This window comes from Sturnus vulgaris, chromosome 2 (assembly GCF_052056855.1).
Source record: "Sturnus vulgaris isolate bStuVul1 chromosome 2, bStuVul1.hap1, whole genome shotgun sequence".
Lineage (NCBI taxonomy): Eukaryota > Metazoa > Chordata > Aves > Passeriformes > Sturnidae > Sturnus > Sturnus vulgaris.
In genome coordinates this window covers 102,795,886-102,815,449 of record NC_142244.1, presented here as the reverse complement: position 1 = coordinate 102,815,449, position 19,564 = coordinate 102,795,886, and the positions used below count along the sequence as shown (strand labels likewise).

The 19,564-nt window shown below is 37.7% G+C and overlaps 2 protein-coding genes across 4 annotated transcripts in view; one reads left to right on the top strand and one right to left on the bottom strand.

Annotated features, from left to right (window-relative positions):
- Window positions 1–19,564, top strand: part of CTPS2 (CTP synthase 2) — a 58,296-nt gene that overhangs the window by 21,106 nt on the left and 17,626 nt on the right. The window contains exons 14-15 of one of the 3 annotated variants that reach the window (XM_088160228.1): window positions 8,088–8,175; window positions 8,881–9,633. The exons of 1 other annotated variant lie outside the window; for it this stretch is intronic. In XM_088160228.1, the coding sequence (XP_088016354.1) occupies window positions 8,088–8,175; window positions 8,881–8,924 (132 nt within the window). In that variant the 3' untranslated portion in view covers window positions 8,925–9,633. Of the gene's footprint in view, window positions 1–8,087; window positions 8,250–8,880; window positions 9,634–19,564 lie in introns of those variants that run through there. One more of the 3 variants, XM_088160227.1, reaches the window with a different exon arrangement.
- S100G (S100 calcium binding protein G) lies at window positions 23–2,216 on the bottom strand. The gene is made up of 2 exons (XM_014875843.2): window positions 2,060–2,216; window positions 23–234 (listed from the first exon to the last, which is right to left on the bottom strand). Exons 1-2 carry the CDS (start codon window positions 2,189–2,191, stop codon window positions 121–123), a joined length of 246 nt encoding a protein of 81 aa, XP_014731329.1. The 5' UTR covers window positions 2,192–2,216; the 3' UTR covers window positions 23–120.

Genomic DNA, 19,564 nt, shown 5'->3' with positions numbered 1-19,564 from the left:
GTTAAATCTTTATTCCATATACTTTAAAATAATAACAAATCTGTGGGTTTAGATGCATGCATAATGTAAACAAATGCCAGGCTCTTCTTCAAAGCAGCAATGCTCGTTCTTGCAGGTGCCTCATTGTCCTGTGCCAGTTATCTTTTTTACAATCATTATAAACTCATCAAAACTGACAGATCCATCATTGTTTTTGTCCAACGATTTAATGATGTTATCAAGTGAGAATTGATCCTGTTTTTATAGGACAAGAATTAAAAAAAAAGAAAAGAGAATGAAATAATTAGATCACCATAAGCATTTTTCTGTGAAGAATGTTGCCAAGAAATTATGCAGTCAATAACAGTCAGTGTTACTTGAAGATGTTACTGGTGTTGTTGTATTTACTGGTTTGGCTGGTTAAACTAGTAGGACAGTGTCTGCTATGCCTGCCAAAAAAGTTGACAAGAATATATACCCATTTGAGAAATATAAAGTATTACTCAGATGGGTTACTTCAGTCTTCTGGGTAAATTTGGAATCTGAGAAATGGAGCAGGTGAAATAGCTGAAGCAGCTACATAATCACCAGTAAAAATGAATAAGCATATGACCTACTCCTTTATTAGATACTAAATTGGGCTCTGCTTGCATGTTTTGAAAACATGTTGCTACTTTCTTCATGCTTTGGGCCAGGATCTCATCTCTTTCCCTCCATTTTCCCCCTCTTTAGTAGGAATACTGTATTCACTGCTAAAAACATCTTGCTAGTGTATTAAATTTAGTTTCTATTATTAGCTTCTTTTATTTCTCATGTCTGGAAGAGTGCATGTAGCATCCTGATGCAGTGAATGTTCTGATAACAGCCCTGATCAGGCTAATTAAATAATATAAACCAAATTTGGAGTTATAATTTAAATTCATAAAATGTTTTCTTTTGTTCATACCATGTATCTCTGTATGTTTTGTAACAACCTGTTATGTTTTGGTATTGATTTATTATGGTGCCACAAACGTCTGCAAACAGACTTGTTGCCTGAAAATGTCTGAGGTCCAGACAGAAAACATCAGTATTGCTTTTTCTCAACAGTTCCATTTACACATATTTGGGAGAATGAGTAGGATGCTGAATTGTCTTCAGTGTTATAAAAAACATTATAATTCTGAATTTGTCATCACATTTCATTAATTTTTGGCAATCAATTTCTAAGCTGCCTTTTCAGGGAAAGAAAAAACCCCTTGTGTTTTATTAGGGTTTTTTTGGGGAGTCTATTATTAATAAGCCATTTCATGTTAATTGAAGTAACTAAATTGGATTACTGTAGTTCTCAAAATACTGTGTTTTTCTATGGGAGTGCCACTTTTTTCAGACCTTTAGCAAAAATTGCTTCTGTGAGATATCCAAACCACAGTATTTAAAGATTTGTCTAGCAGAAGAATCTAAACTGAGATCTAACGTAGTTCAGGAAAGATTTGGCAGAGAATAGATATAAAAATCAGAACACAGTTTTTTTTCTAGCTACAGGAAATGGGTATTTCTCTCTCTAGCTTGGTGGTATCTCTTTTCTTTGCTTGGTATCATTCTGGAATGGCAAAACTTCTTTTATTTTGCAATGGTTGTAATTTAACCTAGATAGAAATTGGCTGAGGTCTCTTGATTTTAAATGTTCTACTGTTTTACTTGGTTTATAGGTTCTTTTCTATATATTTTATAGATTCAAGATTAATTATTTCGGTTGAAATGAAAAATATTTTCTAAGATTCAGGTACAATATTTTGGGTGAAATTTGGCTTGCATTAAAAAAAAACACAAAAAAACCAAACCCAAACAAAACAGCTCTTAGATTTTTTTGTGTTTGATTTCATAGGACTTGGTTATAAACTCTAGCTCAAATATCTGTTTGGAACTACTGTTCATCAATGTAAATGAAGTTTTATAAGCCAAACCTTATTTAAGAATTATGGATTTAGTGAAACCATTTGGGTGCAGTAATCTGCCCTGAACATCATTGCCTGTCTTTCCTTTTTTTTTTTTGTGGATTTCATGGAAGCACAGTGAATACAATGAGAGTGAAGCTTACCTTCAGGTACTGTGCAAATTGATTCTGAAGTAGATTCTTCAGCCCACCAATGGACAGTGCACTGGTGCTGCCCTCCTGTAAAGCATACTGGGTGAAATACTTCAGAAGGTTTTCGTTGAGTAAATGTTCCATGTTTCTTGTTTCTGTTGTCTTGAAGAATAACTGCAAGCAAAACAGACAATTACAATCACAATTTGAAATATATCTGACACTCTCTTCATTGTTTAATTAACCATTTAATGAGTAATACTTAACCTAGATGAAAAGAGTTTGGTGGGTTTTTTTCCTATAAAATTGATCAACTTTCCCAAGAAAGGAAATTATCTAAGTTAGGTTTAAGGATTTGAAAGACCCAATATATTTAGGTTATGCTTACCACACTCAGAACCTGGCGCTTTCAGATGTATCCAGCAGTGAGAGTCTCAGATTGGGGCAACCTTTATAGTTGTTTGCATGCTCCACCCTAATTATGAAACTAGCATGTGTCATTGAGTCAGTGCACTAGTTATTGTGTTCTCAGTAGTCAAAGGAATAGGCTACTGTAGCAGTAGAAATGAGTAATATTTTTTTATCTCTGAAAGGTGTCATCATCCTCCACTGCACTTGATGTATATTTACTCGGTTTTTATAGGTGATACTGGAGAAGTTTTCTTGACTGAATTTGTGTATTCTTCACTTCAAGATGAACTACACTCAGAGAAGCGTGAAAAAGACTCCCATGGTGATATGTGTAGCATTTGTTATTATAGTGGCGTTTTGGAAAATGGCAAACATAAGGATTTTCAAAAATACCAAATACATAAATAAAATATTAAGAAGCTACTCGCTCTTTGTGTGAGTAGTTAATCATACTTCTCCACAATTTGTGCTATTTCTTAGCACAGGAAAGAGATGAAGTTCCTCTGGAATAAAATTTTGGTTGCTAGTGTTAAAAATCAAACCATTCCATGATGTGAATGGAAAAAAACTGAAGCGTTTTAAATGAGAAAGTTGAATGTGAGGTTCTGAAAAACAGTCCCTTCTCGGGAACGCCTTTATAACTGGGTATTATGTTCTGCAGGTTCTGAATGTTCCATTCTGACCGTTCCAATGGTTTTATCATGTTCCCTTGATGGTCTGTGGGACATCCTGGAGCTGATAATCAGCCTGTGGTTGATGCTTCATGATCTAACACTGGTAATTTTGCAACTGCTGAGTTGCTGGCTCTGGCTATGGTTTCTACTTGTGGCTTCTAATCTGCCTGCTGTCAGATTAGAAAGCACAAGTCTGTTGTAATTTTTTTTTTTTTTTTGTGCTTGATTGATGAGGTTTTTCACCCTGTCCAGAGTCACCCTGTCCACCCATCACTTCCTTCAGAGTCATTCTCATTTCATCATTTATAACTCTAAACCAAGAGCTTTGTGGGTCTGTAGGAGATGGATGGGGCAAAAGGGATGTTTTTGGAACTGCAGATGAATGGGTGTAGGATTCTGTAACAGGTTAGTAGAAGGTTTCCTGAGAAAACCATCTACTTTGGTAGATGAATTATATAGATATACATCTTGCATTTGCAGCCCATGTGAATGTGCTTGCACTCACTTCCAAGTGTCAGAAGAGTATTAGAAGAGTCCATAGAGATCATAAAACTAATCATCTCCTTTTCCCTGGAATGGGGTCATCAATATTTATGCTGGATGTCTGCTCAACCTATTCTTAAGTGCCTTAAATAATGGGGAATACACAGCCTTCTTATCCGGTCTATTCCTTATGGGTTTTGTTAGAGTGTATTTCTGTGTGTCCACAAGCCTTGCTGCACTTAAGCCCTTTGATTCTCCTGTCTCTGCAGATAGGCAGAACAGACATCTTCCTTCTTAACATGGCCTTTGACATCAGGGAAATTCCCTGTCCTTTTTTTGTTTTATGATTCAGAAATCCTTGCTTAGTTTAGTCTTCCTTTATGAGTCCTGTTAGTTAGATCTAGTAATTGCTTCTTGACTTTCTTCAGTTGTTCCCCATTCTGCTTGAGATGCCATGTCCAAAGTTGTACCACTTGTTCACCTCTCTGGGTGCTCATAGTGTTGCAGATTTAAATAGTTCTGGATGCATTTGGCTGATGAGGACAATCTCTGTATTATTTTACAGGGAGATGTCCAGGTTTTTAACAGTGGAAGTCTTTGGTCAAGTTTCTTGACACTTAATTCCAAGATTGTGGAGAGGACAAATACATGGATTTAAAATTGAGTGCAAAAGCTTGTCATTGCTTGGAGTTCACAGAACTGGGGCAAGGCATCCCCCAGTATCTGTCCAGTCCAGCTGAAGGACAAAGCTGGAAATGCACTTTCTCCTCTGTTTGCTTTTTGGCTCTACAGAAATTCAGAAGCTGCTGTTGCCTATACTAAGAGAACCCCTACTGCTGCTATGGGATGTGGGAGTAGCAGTGGGGCTTGTGGCCTGGAATGCATTGTATGGGTTAGGGTGAGTCCCATACACCAAACAGGGGCAGAACTCTGTGGTCGTTCATGACAATTAATGATAATCATAAGTCCTTTCGTCTTCTTTTTCTTTCTGCCAACAAAATGAAAAAGAATATCTGTCTCTTTCTCCTTTCATTCTCTTTTCCACCTTTGGTAGGTGGTCAGATTTTAGTAGTATTGTGTGACTGGGTGATCTGCTAAGGCTTCTGTTCCACACCTGCTAATTCCTCCCTGCAGCTCCTGTCTAGTAGCCTCACTATCCTTACTGCTTTATCCCTTTTGGAAGCGGTGCCAGAAAGCTGGTGTGGCTGATCTGTATTGTTGACATTACAGTATTTGCAAGATTTGTTTTAAGTATTCAAATGACTTCTCTTTGTACATAAGGCACCTCCCTGAGTATAAAATGTAGTAGTAAGATGCTTAGTGGTTTGGAAAAGCTGCATTTTGAGGGATCACAACTCAGAATTCAGCACATTAGCGTTGTTAATTTGCTGTGGGTTCATTAAAGAACACCACCTAATTGCAAAATAGCATAAACAGTTTTACTGAAATATCTTCTGGGGAAAGTGAGGGACCGACATCTGGAAATCTGGGTGATTGCCTCAAGAGTCGTGTGCCAAATCTGGAGATGAATCCAGTATCCTCAGATCAGCTCTGTTCACAAGGCACTGTAATCTACAAGGCTGTTTGAATGAGAGACTGGTGGAACTAGGGTTTAGAGTTTGATCTCCTGACTTCATTCTCATTTAGCCTGCAGTTCCCCCCTCCAATAGTTTGTGTGGCATCTCTTAACTCTGTATTGGAATCAGCCACAGAACTCAGTTTGACCCCCAGTACATTGTCTTTTCCAGAAGACCTCTTTGTAGGACTTAAGTGCTATTCTGAAATACATCCATCTTATCTAGCACTGCCCAGCAATGGCAGAATGATATCCAGGTGTAAGGAATTCTGGTTGCTCACTAAGAATTTGAACAAAAGTAGGGTAAAGTAATATGTTACTTTTGCTGCCCTTGGATGATGTGTGACTAGCAGACAGCAGCATTTATCTGTGTTAAAGAACAGCATTTGGAGCTTTGGCATCTGTACAAGCTGACTTCCAGTGTAGAAGCAGCAATCCAATTTTGGTTCCAATTTCTTGCTGCTCTTTCTTGCATGTATGAAAATATATAATTCCTGCAGTTTATGACATAATTCAGGTGGGTTTGCTCTGATCTAGAGAAGCCGTAGTAAGTACAGTATACTTTTGGAATTGGCATTTTTATTTTAGCTTAGATACAAAACCATTAGCAAAAAGAGGACTAAGTTGGTGATGTCTTGTAAGTTTGTTTAGGGATGCAAATTGCATGTCCCTGTGATGGTTGTGTGTAATTTTCTTTCAGTGATGATGTGTGCAGATTCCGTCTTCACTCAAAACTGGCTATTGATGAATATTTCCCTAGTAAAGTGGTTTGTTGGCATATTTGGAGCAAGCAATTCCAATCACATTGGAGAGTTAAGGAACACAAGCTGCAGGGATGACTGAAGTTTGGGCACCACCACTAGTGGTAGGAGGGGCAAAGTTTATGGCGTCACAGTCATGTGCATTTAATGATGGATTAAATGGGATGGTAACCCAGATGCTGTCTCTTTTGCCCTTGTCACATCCTTCCTGCCACCATTGATGGCTAAATGTTATGTGAGTCTGTGCTCCTTGTTTACCTTAACGTGCTGGACTATAAATTGGGTTGGTCTGCAAGTGGATTTCTATGCCATTCATTGACACTGCTGGAAGGGACAGGGCACCCTCTGCAGGGGTGGGGCTGTCACCTGAGGGCAGTGACTATCTCAAATCATCCTGTTTAATCCCCTGGTGATGGGTTAACGCCCTAACCCTCCAGTATTTTTCCACCTTCTTTGGTATATTTTATTGTAGCAACACCGGGTTCACTTGTATATAAGCCCAGTTACTTTAAAGCAATTTCAAGAACCTCTCTGAGGCTTATTTTACAGCCTAGCCGCAGTATTGAAATGTCTGCTGTCAAAGTGAAGTTTGCTGTAATGGAGAACACACCTTTGTGGATGTTGAGCACTCGAAAAGAAAGAGCAGGAAGCAGCTTTGTGCTTAGTGTTCACTTTTTTCTACTTATATAGTATAGTAAGCATATAGTATAGTATAGTAAGTTTGTGCATCACCTCAAGCTTACAGACATCCATTGCTAGATCAAAGCCCTTTGTTGACTTTGCTTATTTTTTGTAGCAGAGAAAGATGGGAGATGTAGGACAAAGATGATGGGACAATTAAAGTAAATTGGGCTGGACTGGGGACTCTGTGGAACAAATGAATCCTATCTGATTTGCAAAGAAATCTTGTACAGGTGTTAAATTTGATTTTTTTATTGAGTAAAAAAAGCAGAGCAGAATTTTTATAGAACTAGTGCTAGTATAAACTATGTACATGTGTCTGTGCTTGTGTACATTACCAATCCCCATGCTGCATCTGAAGTTAAATATGGGATACCTTGTACTGTAGATAATTTGCAAATAATGAAAGCCATGGAGATGCAGATGTTTGCTGCTACCACGGTGTGTGTTCATTTCAACTCTAAGGGCTTTAGTGAGTTTTGCAGAGAATCAGTCCTGCAACTGCAGGCAGTCATCTTCAGACATTCTTGACCTGTCTACAAAAAGGAATAGGCTTTAAAGTTGGGATACTGAGAGCCAGTCTAACCCATGGGTGATTTTTCCAAGATGTATGGTGGCTGGCTGGTGTGGGAACTAGGTCTGTAGTGCAAATTGTGATTTGGGAGTTGTGATAGAACATTACAGTGTTGTCAGTTGGATCTTACTGTTAGGCTAGGAGGAGACAAAGGACTGACTTGAGAGAAAAGTTCAGTGAACAAACTTCCTGAAAAAGATCAAATAATTGCAGGTGAGAAGTTCAGCAAACTGCACTACAGCCATTGTAGAGAACATGGTATTGCTTTGAGGGATGGAACTGTTAGATGGACGTTGGGGATGAGTTGTAAAATCCTTTATGTGTCACAGATGATGCATTCCCTATGTTGAAATTGTCATTGTTTGTAAAACCTGTAGTGGTGACATGTAAAAGGGTTGTCTCATCTCACAAATTAAACTTGAGCTATATGGGTTATCCTGACAAGAGTCTTTTGCAGGCCCTCCCTTGTGACATACACCTAATGAGATGTTGAAGGTGTCTCCCTAAACAGGACTGGGTGCGACTGCTACAGGAATGAATTATTTAATAAGATGCATTATTTGTAGTCAGCTTTAAATTGGTGCTGTATTACTCATTGTAACTATATGTGTCAGCTATTGCTGCCATATGTACACATCTGGCAGACTAATTTATTGCTGAAACTCCCTGTGATGTAGATATTCTATATTGCACAAGATAGTTTTGAGGGAGAATGTGTTTCAATAAGAGGTTTTATCCTTCTGTTTTGTGAACCTTGACTCGTGCAGCAGTGCAATATAGTTGTTACTACCACAGATGAAATTTACAGTTACATAGTTGCTAAAACCCTAAACCGTTTTGTTCCATACTAAACTCTGATTTGTTTTTTGAAATTCTTTAGAGTGATCAAAAATGTGTAATCTCCATTCCAGTAAAGCATATATGGATTTATGGAGGAGTGGCTTTGGTTGAGTTTCAGGTAGGACAAAGTAAGTATAAGTCCAATAATGCTGTACAAGAGGCACTAGTAAGTTTATTTCTCTGGTGAGATTAGGTTTTTTTCTCAGCTGTCCTTTGACACTGGAGATGTCTGGAGTCTCTAGATGTCACAGCTGTACCTAAAAACCTTTCTTCATACTAAAGAAGAAATCAATGAGGAGAGTTGGAATCAAGTTTGCAATTCATTTTCAGAGCATTGATGTTGCTCTCAACAATACAAACCTGATGGACTATTCAAAAGCTGTCTAGAGGTGCATCTAATAAGACACATGGGCACATAATTTAGGGATTACATGACACTGAGATTCCTGATCTCAAAAGGGGAAACGTACCACTAAGAAACTCCCTTGCCCAGAATATTTTTTAGCTAGAAATAGTTGTGATCTGTTTTCATGCAAGTCCAGGACTACTGTCTGTCAATATAATAATCCTGGTGAGTCAGAAATGTCATATCTGGTTGTCTTAATCTTGAAAGGATATACTCCATTTTGTATTCTTAGAATTGATTTAACATGATTTGACAGACAGGAGGCTGATACCATATGAGTTTGTGTAGCTTTCTCATAAAGCCTACAACTTGAGATGATGGTGTGGTGACATGCCTGGTTCCTCTTGATTCACTTTGTGTGCATGTGGGAAAGATGGGGAATCCTGGGTTCTGGGTTCTCTAAAACAGTTTTTTTTTTTTTTCTTAGGGTTGAGAATCAAAAGTGGAGAGAATTTTATAAGGAAGTTTTAAGTATCTATGAGGCAGTGCACCACATACCACGTGGAGCTCAGCCTTAAGGCTGGCACCAGTTTGGAGCAGACCTGTGTAATCCCAAGATACCTGTGCATGCTATGCTGAAACATCAAAAAAGGAGAAACATTGATTTTCCTCTGGACATTACTAAAGTCCATTTTTCCCAGCACCTCTGCACAGTCACCTTCTATTGCCCTTTGGATCCTAGTATTAAAAAGCCCTAATATCTAGCTGTGAAGAATCTAGAAGTATAAATTTGAAAATAATGGAAATATATATCTAAAAACACTTGGTGATTATTGCATTGCAGCTGAAAGATAATACAGGTTTATTAACTGTGGCTTCCATTGGCATTGTCATTGGCCTGACTAATTAGGGAGAGCCTGTGTAGGCATCAGAGACGTGACTTGCCATGAAACTGTTAACTTTGGTTTTCATTGATGAGAAGGAAGCCCTTTGATTCAGCAGTTGCCCAAGAGCCTGGGAAAAATACTAAAACCTCAGTATTGCTCAAACTTTAAAATGAAAAATTAATTTTTACAAATCACAGCCGACATGCTCTATCTGCAAATGACACAGATCAGCGACAGTACTTTCTTGCACAGCTTGACTTTGTGTACAACTTTTGTCTTGTGGCAAAGAAATATTCTAATCTTTCTCAGAATAATCCATTTTAAGTGGCAATAAATAGAGTTCTTGCAAGGTTTATGTTGTCTTGCTGTTTCTCTCACTGTAATTGTGGAATTGTAAGTGAGACTATAAAGAAATGGTATGAATTAACTAATACAAAGTAAATTACTGTTTTTGAGATTTAGTATCATTAACACCATTATGTGGTGAATATATTTATATTATCACCTTCTCACCCAACTTAACTCATTTTTACCTGCATTTTCTGAGCTGAAACTTAAGTAATGAGTCATTTAATAATATCTGTGTTCTTGGAGAAATTAAAGAGCCAGTACTTAAGCAAACAACTGAAAAAGGTTCTAAAAATAATTTTTTCAGTGAACTTATTTTCTTCACTCCACCACATACTTGCAAACTCAGCAAAACGTGTAGGTCAAGTTACAGATAGCACATAGCACTGAGAAGACCTTTATTTTAGATAAGGAGTTTAAAGGAGAGAACCCTACTTTCCTCTTAGAATCCAGACTGAGCTGATGAAATTCATTTGTGAACTAAGCACACCTATAATTATTTCACAGGAAGGCATTGTGTGTGGTGTTCTACAGTGCATATTATGGTATCACCTTTACTTTAAGGAGAGCACACTGGGTCAGACCACAGCTCCATCTAGACCAAAGGCCCACTTGGCCAGACTTGACCTGTTTCTCCCAGTATAAAATCTTTGTTGTCAGTGTCTCAAGCTGTTATTGCTGCCCAGGTGCCTTGCACTTCTACATTTTTGTTAAAGCATCAGCTATGTTGCCTGGTACGGCCATCACATGGTTCAGACTCTGGGTCTCTGCATCCCCACTGAGGCATTTGCCACTTGGGTGACAAGGCTGATGGGCAGTTATTCACTGATGGCAGTGATCCACAGGAACTGGATCAGCTGTTTCACCCTTCAGTTGTTTCAAAGTTGAGTGAGTATCATCTGTTTCCAGTGATTTCTTGCTGTCTATTTTGTCTGTTTTGTAACCACTTCTTTTAACACTTCCATTTGAGTTAGGCTGAAGATGGATTTTAGCTTGGCAATGTCTTTCAGCTCCTTGACACTGCACACAAGCAGAATGCTCATGTTTTTTCTGCCATGGTCATAGTTATTAGCATGAGTTTTATCTTTTAGTCCTGATAATTTATTAACTTCACAATGCCATTTTTCTCCTTAAATGAAAATGAATAAAATAATTGACTCTCAATTATTGATGCCTTTTACAAGTTTCTTCTTAAATATTTGGGGGATGGGATTAATGATTCGGTATTTATATATGTAAACTTAAAAGTATTTGTGTTTTCTTCATTTGGACATTTAGTTTCTGTGAAGAATGCCTTCTTGCTGTTAATAACCTCCCACCTATTTTCCTTTCTTAAAATTTTCTTCATAAAAAAGCATTTTTCTAAGTAGAAATGCATGTTGGATTATCAAAAAAGTTTTGCCCTTTCCAGTACTTACAAAAGGAATGATGTGTAACTAATTGTAAATCAAACAGGGAAATTTATGCTGTGCACAAAACATTTTTCTGGATGAAGTGGATGTAGGTGAGTGTCTGTCAGTGTTTGATTTAATAAGCAGAGAACATTTTGTTTAATGGAGAAGTGTATGCCCGAGTCTGTATTGGTAATGCTGCAATATATTGTGTGTCACTTCAGAATGAGCCGAGGATGCTCTAGGATAGTGCATAGAGTGTTGACAAAGAATGGATGTTGAAGGGACATTCACAAAACTGTTTTTGTACATATTAGGGCAGAACAGCACTGCTTACCTCATGGCCCAGATGAGCATTTCAAGCTGCCAATTGTTTTGGTGATATTTTCCAGCTGGAGTGCATTGGCCCCTGTCTGAGTTGTGGTCCCTACAGAGAGAAGCACTCAGGTGGTTCCCTTAAATTATTTATCTAGAACTTATGCAGCTGAAGTTATGTGAGATGTTTTTCACACACGGGGGAAATACTGTAACTAGTGAACTGGTTCCTCACCATTGTTCTGTTTGACAAGTTAATAATGTAAAGAAAGGGGAATTGTCCAGATCCCTCAATGCTGTGATTATATTGCTGAATAGAACAGCTCCAAAACATCTCCTCCACTGGCCTTAAAACAAGCTTGCAGAAATTGTGTATTAACAAAAAATCTAAAAGTTAGAGAACATGAAATAGTTCACCTGTTCACAGATTCCTGCATAGCTCAATAGATTGCTGGAATTAATATGTTGAAAACAACATGAAATCTCCAATTTTAATGCCATTTCTGTAGACGTTTTTCCTCAGATAAGGGACCAAGTGACACTAAGGCACTGGCCTTGTTGGAAGATCACCTGGGAATGCATGGTTTCTGTATCCTTAGCTGCCTTGTTTCTAAAGTGTAGGAACAAGATTAGCTATCACAGAAGTTCTGGTTCTGCTAGGTTAAAAAAAAAGTTTAGTCTGCCTAATTTTTCCCATACCAAATGGAGGTAATGAAACACACTTATCTTTGTAAAGTGGCTTGATACCTGCAGAGAAAGGTCTGTGCAGCAGCTGAGGACTTCCACCATTTCCTAATTTTCCTTTTAGACACCCACGAGTCAGAACTGGAATTGAACATGTGCCTGGAAGTGCATGGCAGTGAAAAATAAGGGATTTAAATCAGTTGAATGGTTATATTGGAGGGTGTATTTTATTAGATGTGAGTGGCCTGTTCATTATATTGTGAAGTATTTAATTTTTATTAAAAATAAACAAAAAGCTATTAGCTGAAGTTTTAGTTTTAATAAATACTTTGCCCCCCAGTCCTCCCCTGAAATTAATGTGATGGAAGAAAAATAATGTTAAGAAAATAATGAAGGTTCCCCAAAAGGAAAAAAATTTTATTAATGAGGTTTTCTGTTTCCTTGATTCTGTATTTATTTGCTTCCCATCCTTCACTGTATGTGATAATACAGTGTTCTGTACTGGGGGTCTAAGCACTGCTCAACAGAGCTGCATTTGCAATGGATTCGACAGTGATGCACTGTAGATCTGTGCTTTTAAACGAAAATATTTTTCTTGTGCTGTCTCTTCATTCCACTGTTGGAGACTATCAGAGGTGCAGGTGAAGGATAAAAATGCTTTTTGTATGGGCACCACTGGAAAACTTTGCCTTTATGAGGTTGGCTGTGCTTGGTGCCTGTTGTGTCACTGTGGGGACACAGCCTGGAACTTTGGTTGTGTGGCAATATCTTTTGGTTGCTCAGTAAACAGCTGTAGCATTTGAGTAGATCATCTGTTGAATTAATCTGTACCCAGCCACCCACACTTTTCACAGAGTGTCTGGAATTCTGCTGGGTGTGTTCAGCTGATGTCATGTTAATTAAATGCGTGCTTGATCTGCACTAGTATAAAGTTGATTCTATAAATGTTACTTTCTTAGAAACAATATTGGTAAATTTTTTTCCTATAGGCTTTCACCATCTTGTTGCTAAATAAGAAGTGATCTGAAGATCCATTTCTCCTCTCTGACCTTTTTGCTAGTGGTTCTTCCATAGGCATACACACATCTTCTCTGCTTCTCTCTTCTTACTTACTCACAGGTAGCTCTTCCTGTTGGTTTATATTTTAAAAGCATGTACTATGTCTATCCCTAAAACATGAATATGATGATTTACAGTTCTGGTTTTATGATCTGTTAGCAAGCAAGAGCTGCACAGGTGTGTCTGTACTGTCATGCTAACTCTGGACCTTGTGAAATGAATCCAGGCTTCCCAATGGTGCTCGCTGGTGCCCTTTTGGGAGAGGAAGTGATTAGCATGGGTGAAACTGCTCAAGCCATTTGTCCTTTTGAATGGTGTCTGAACTTGACCCCCTGGTTGACAAAGTTAAGGAAAGCAAATTCCATTTCATGTTGAAATGTAGAGTTAATCTGCTGGGGGAGAAGCTCACAAGTGAAGGATTAAATTATGATCCAAACAGTGATGCTTATTAGGCTTTTGGAGGAAGAAGGACAGACAAAATGAGACAGGAGGGATCCTGTTCAGAAAAAATACATCATGGTTTCTACTTGAAATGAAAAAAAAGTATTGTGGGTCATAAGTGTTTTATCAGAATAAAGAGCCTTCTAGACAAGATGGTCTTTGGCCAACTGAAGCTTTTTTGAAGTGGAAGCAGGAAGCCATTAAATGTAATGTAGAGCATGTATCTGAAAGCATCCCTGAAATGCCTGGCAGAGGTAATCAAGGTAATTAATCTCTGATATGATATTAATATATATAATTCCTTTTGGTTTTCTGAAGCTGAAAATATGTTTACTGTTGTTGGATAGACAGTAATGAAAATACCAAAGAACTTACAAGATCTGTTTAAAGTTGAGTCATTGTAATTATCTCCCTATGCTATCTTTTTTCTTTCTAATATAGTTTACAATATGAAACTATAGGATTTAGAAAATCCTAGAATTACAAGTCAGTACCTTGATTAATACTATAGGATATCCAGCTCTTGCTTTAGCTCTTCCAGAATGAGAAGAGAAACATTATGATGTATGTGTGGGAGGGAGGATAAGGACTCATGGAAGTAATCTGCTGTTGAGTTCATGGGGGAAAGAAAATCCCATTGCTTGTTGCTGGAGAGCTTTCCAGAAGTAAAAACGTTAATACTGTATGCCTAACAAGATACTCAGCATTCATGTTCTCTATAATTTAGGAAAAGTTGTAGACATGAAAGATCAGATAGGTCAAAGTACATTTATTGTTCTAGGCATGAATGGAAGACAAGAGTAGTATTTAAAATTAGAGTGATTGAGCCAGAAGCTTTCTGCCTAGATATTCCCTGTTATAATATGTCTGTTCTGCTCTTAGTCCATAAGATTAACGTTACTAGAATTTCTCAAATTAGTAAATTAAGTGGGAGGACCACTAAATAATAAGTGGTCAGCTTCAGTTCTAGATGGCCTTTCATTTTGTATGCTTTGTTACAGGGTGTAGGTAGTAGAGGTGAGGAAATTAGCATGACATTTAAACAGGAGTTAAATGAAATCAGACTCTTTCAAAGAGGAAGAGAGAAGGAGGACATTGTAAAAATGCATATAAAATATTTCAGGATAGCTACATGGTAGATATGAATCAGTTTAAACAGTAAAAGTGATCCTGCATGCCTTCCAACACCAATTACTTTAGCTTGCACAGTGTTCTTCCTGGTTGTGATCTTTTATGAGATGCTGTTTCAAAATGCAAAAATGTAAACGGAGAAGAGAATGGGGTGGAAGGTAGGAAGAAGCATGACTATACTATTAATTAGTCTGAGAGCTACTCCAGCCTTCGTTATCTACATCTGTTTTCATTTCTACAAAGTTACAGCTTAGATGTAAAAGAACAGTTGACAAGAAAATGGACTTGTGCATGAGAACAAATTGCTTCAATTAAAGGTTACAGTGGTTGGCATGAGCTGGCTGCCTTGTGTGGTTTTCCAGAGTGGACTCAGCTGAACTGCTTGTTAAAGGAATCAGATTGGCACAAGATTTTGGCACTGGGTATAGATCAAGATTTACTTTCACACCTGTCTGCAGTTGTCTTTAGTGGGATTCTTTTCTAAAGACATACACCTTGCAAAATACCTTGTGGCAGTTTAACATGCTTGCTCAGCAGTGTCTTTAACACATTTCAAGATATTTTCTCACTACTTTGCTTTTGCTTGGGATCTTGAATTGTACTATGAGGTTTTTGTTCTTCGAAGAGTTAAACATTAACATTTTTTATTCTGAATAAGTGCATTGTTCTTCTTTCTATTCTGCTGATTTTTATAGAATGTTCATCTATCAGAGATAGCAATTTAGCCCAACTAGTAGAAAATTCTTTTTGAGGTAGAAATGCCAGATTTTAAATTCTGGTGTCTGTTTCAAAAGATGATCAGCCATTAAAGTGATGGTCAGCCACTGATTTTTGGGCATAATATAAAGCATAATACCCTAATTAGAAGGAGTGGTATTGGGCTGCTTCCTACATATCTGTAGCAGAGAAATCCTTATGGAGCTAGAATACTTTGTTTCATTCGTTTACTCCAAATTTTAAGTAAGGAATTTTCTTGTGTCAGTATCAACCAGTGGGATTGTATATTTACAATTTATTGTATGTCCTTCAGTTTAAAACCTCAATTTAATGATATATTAATCAAATGCAACTAAGCCTGGTTGATGAAATTATCTTAGCTGCTGGAAATTGTTTAAGCTTTGATCAAATGTGTGTTGTCAGATAATGTAAAAATGAATTATCAGGCTGAATCAAAAAAAGAATAAAGTAATTTCTCTTAAAACAGAAGCAAACCCACGAAAAATACAGATGTTCAGGTTTGTGTTCTTAAAACTAACATGGATTTCATGCTCTAGATAGCATTTGCACTTTTTTCTTTCTTCTGTGAGTGGAGCTCTTACTTGAAAACTTTCAGTCTCTTTTTCAGCTTTTCAACTAAGGTTCTCAGCTCTGCATTTGGCTGGGGCAAAAATACTGCAACAAAAATACTTTCCAACTAGAAAAAGAATTAAAATAGGTCATTCTGTAATTTTCTAATTGCTGCCCATTTACTTCCTTTCTAAAAGAAATGCCTCTGTTTCTGTGCCCTTGGTTATCAAGTTACCAAATCATCACTGATCAGATTTGGAAGGTGGGCAGAACATACAAATGGGTGGTGACACCATTCTGTGGGAAGGATCAGTGGTTGGAATCCAGACAGTCTCTCTTACAAGTCTGATGGTGGTCTGATTACTTCAGGTAAATGGGATGAAAAACAGTAGCTAGTTCTCCTCATTTTCCCTCTGAGGTATTGATTTTTATGGCAGATGAACAGAATTTCTTCAAGAAGTACGAGAGTAGTGTAGGTAATGGCATTGAGCATTGCCTGAAAGCTGATATCCATGATTCTCCTCAGTGATGGTCTGGAGTAGTGATCACTTGAAATAATTAGTTTTCCCGCTTACTTCCCTTGAAGTAAACCATTTTCCTTCTGACTTGCTTGCTGAAGACAGTGATAACTGATAATGAAGTGGTTTGAACTAGCACAGGTTGTTAATGAATGAAAAACAACTTGAATGGATGCTTGCTCAGGCATGATAACTCAGTGAAGAGCAAGTATAGAACACTGGATGGTTTTGAGGGTTAAACATCTGCTGTGCTTTGTCTCTGCCAGGGACAATCTCGTGTTTCCATGGCTACTTTGTGTAGTTTAGGTAATGGGGCTTGTCTGTGGCCCAGTCTTCTGTGGCAGTTGCCTGCAGGATATAATAATTCTCTGAGTCAGAGACCATCCAAGCACACTATTGTTCAAACAGTCTCAGCCTGTGTTTCATTATTCCTGTCTCACCATTGTGGTGAGAAGAGAGCACCAGGCTCTATCTCACTCTCTAGGTTCTTCCCTCTGCTTTAGGATGCTCAGAGACACAGACTTGCTTCATGCTTTCCTCTTTCTGATGTAGATTTAAGGGCATTTGCTATGGGCAATTTTTGACCTACTAGGAATTGCAGCTGGAGAACTCCTCTTCAAAGGCAGCGACAGAGTTCTGATTTTTTTAAAGATGTATATGATAGGATGAAGGATTTCTCCTAGCTATGGATTTGCTGATCTTTCTGAAATTAAATTAATATTTAGTCATTAATTATAATGTGAGATGGACCAGTCTGAAGTCTGAGAACACTCTTCCACATCCTTTTTAGTTATTAAAGTCTGTGGCAAATCCTGCCCTTTATGGCATGACTGACATTCCAGTGTACTTCTATAGCCAGCACTATCCAACCCTGTGCTTTTCACTTATGCTAACAGTCTGAAACCTTCTGCTTGATTAAGTCCTTAAGCCAACTCTGGGACATGTGTTTGGAATAACTTGAATGAGTTCTCAAAATGCTGTTAAGCAATATCTTTATGGGCTTTGCATATCAACATCTCCATTAACTTCCGCAGTTCATTGCACTCTGCTTATGAGTGAGTAAGCATTGCTTGAAAAGGAGCCACACCATTTATGAAATCTTCTAGAGAAAATGTTACAAAACATTCTGTATCAGAATTTCTGCTTAGACAGAATCCTTAGAGAGCTTTTAGACTTCAATAAATAAATGCTTCATGGCAGTTACTTCATTCTAAAATAGGAAACAAGATATCTGTAGAGAAGAAGATGACCCAAACTGGAAAATAGTCGACAGTAGTATTCTATGGAATTTTAAGAGTTTTAAGAAATTTAAATTGGTATTTGTTGGAATGTTTGGATACTGTGCTGTAGTTTGTTGAAGAGAGTAGAGGACAGGATTTTTCAAGCTGGTTACTCATATCAGTATGTAATTGCATGAATCAGCTATTGATAGTTTCTGCTTTGATCTTGCACATAATGATGGACATCCTTTTAAAAACATTTCTTGAGTCAGAGTAATGGAGCACTGAGTAGTCTGAAATCTGAAAGTGGCGTTGTTGGCAGTTAATTTAGTCCTAGGGCACTGAGTGCTTTAGATGGGTGGGCAGTGATGGGGTTTGCTTGGAACTAGGATATCTCTAGGGTAAAAAGGAGCAAGGGATTCAGGCAGATGTAATATTTGCACGTTCTTTCAGTAACTGAAAAAGAGGGTTACATTTTAATGAACAGAGAAAATCTGTCATTTTGGTTTCCTTGCCAAGTTGGAAGCTCTCAGTGCCCCGGGTAGTGTTGCAGTTGTCAACCTTTTCTTTAAAATATTTGTACTAAGTTTGTTTCTAAAACTGAATAGGTGTTAGTATAAACATCCCATTTGTAGGTGTCTAGGTTTGTTTACTGATGAACTTTGATTGATCAGATCAAATCTAGCAAGTACTGACTAATCCTGTAGAGAAATGATGGAAGTGTCAATAAAAGGATGAGTTCTTTAGAACTTCTTTTCAGTGTTCAGGTAATCTCCAGGGCTGTGGCATCTCCTGATGCTTTGATCAGCACTTACATGTGTAGTAATTTATTTCAGCATTGATAAATCTTTTGCTCACCAGTCAAGGGCAGAGTAAAAAGACAAAAAAGCCTAGACCCCAAACTTGTAAAATCATGCTTCCAAAGCTGCTTAGCAAACAGTTGTTCAAATCAAGCAATGCTCATCTCCCTCCCCAACTCCTTAAAAACCAAGTCTGCAAACAAAACCCAACCAGATACTCCCCACTTCGCCAGTCAAGGTAACCAGAGTAGATGAATTTCTCAAAGTGGCATTGCAGAATGTGAAGCAAAACAAAAATAAAATGTGATGGTCCTGGCATTGATTACTAAAATGATAGGTGTGGGGCTTTCAGGGCCTTGGCTGCTCTATGTTGAGTGTCAGGGCTTGAAAGGTTTTCTTGGTAGCTTTTATATGTTTTCTAACAACAATGAAACAATCCAAGCAGTAGATATTTGAAAGATTTCTGTTCATGGATAGTTGAAGTCACTATTCATTAGTAATGTGATTAAATAGTGATCAGACTGCTTTATATCTAGACATTGCTTTGTGTTGTGTTACAGTGATTCATTCTTAATTTCATGTTGGCTGTCTGGTGTAATACACGTTCTCTATAAAATCCCTGTACTGTTTGCAGTTTTCAGAGATTTGGGTAAGAAGGACCTAATTGATGCCTATCTATTCTTGCATCCTCCCTACTGATACTTTTTGTTGCTTGTGGTGCCTGCCTGTTCTGTGCTGTTCTCTGCCATTCAAAGAACTAATGCATAGAAAGAGCTGATTTATTCTGTGCCAGGAATCATAAGCTCTTTGAAGAATCCATTCAGTTGCACTGTTGTTCAAAATGCCCACCATTTGAAAGCTTATCTTTTTCTGATCAAATAAATTCAATACAATATGGCAAAATATTTCATTAATATGAGTTGCTTTTCTGATTTTCATTGCTTTATTTGGACTGTAGGGCCACAGAGCCAAAGCAGTTCCAAGCTGTTAATTCATAAGTAGCTCCTATTGTCACCTGACAACAAAAGTTTGATATATCAAACTTGGTCCATTTCTTACTATAAATCTCAAAGTATTGGGAAAGTTGGAA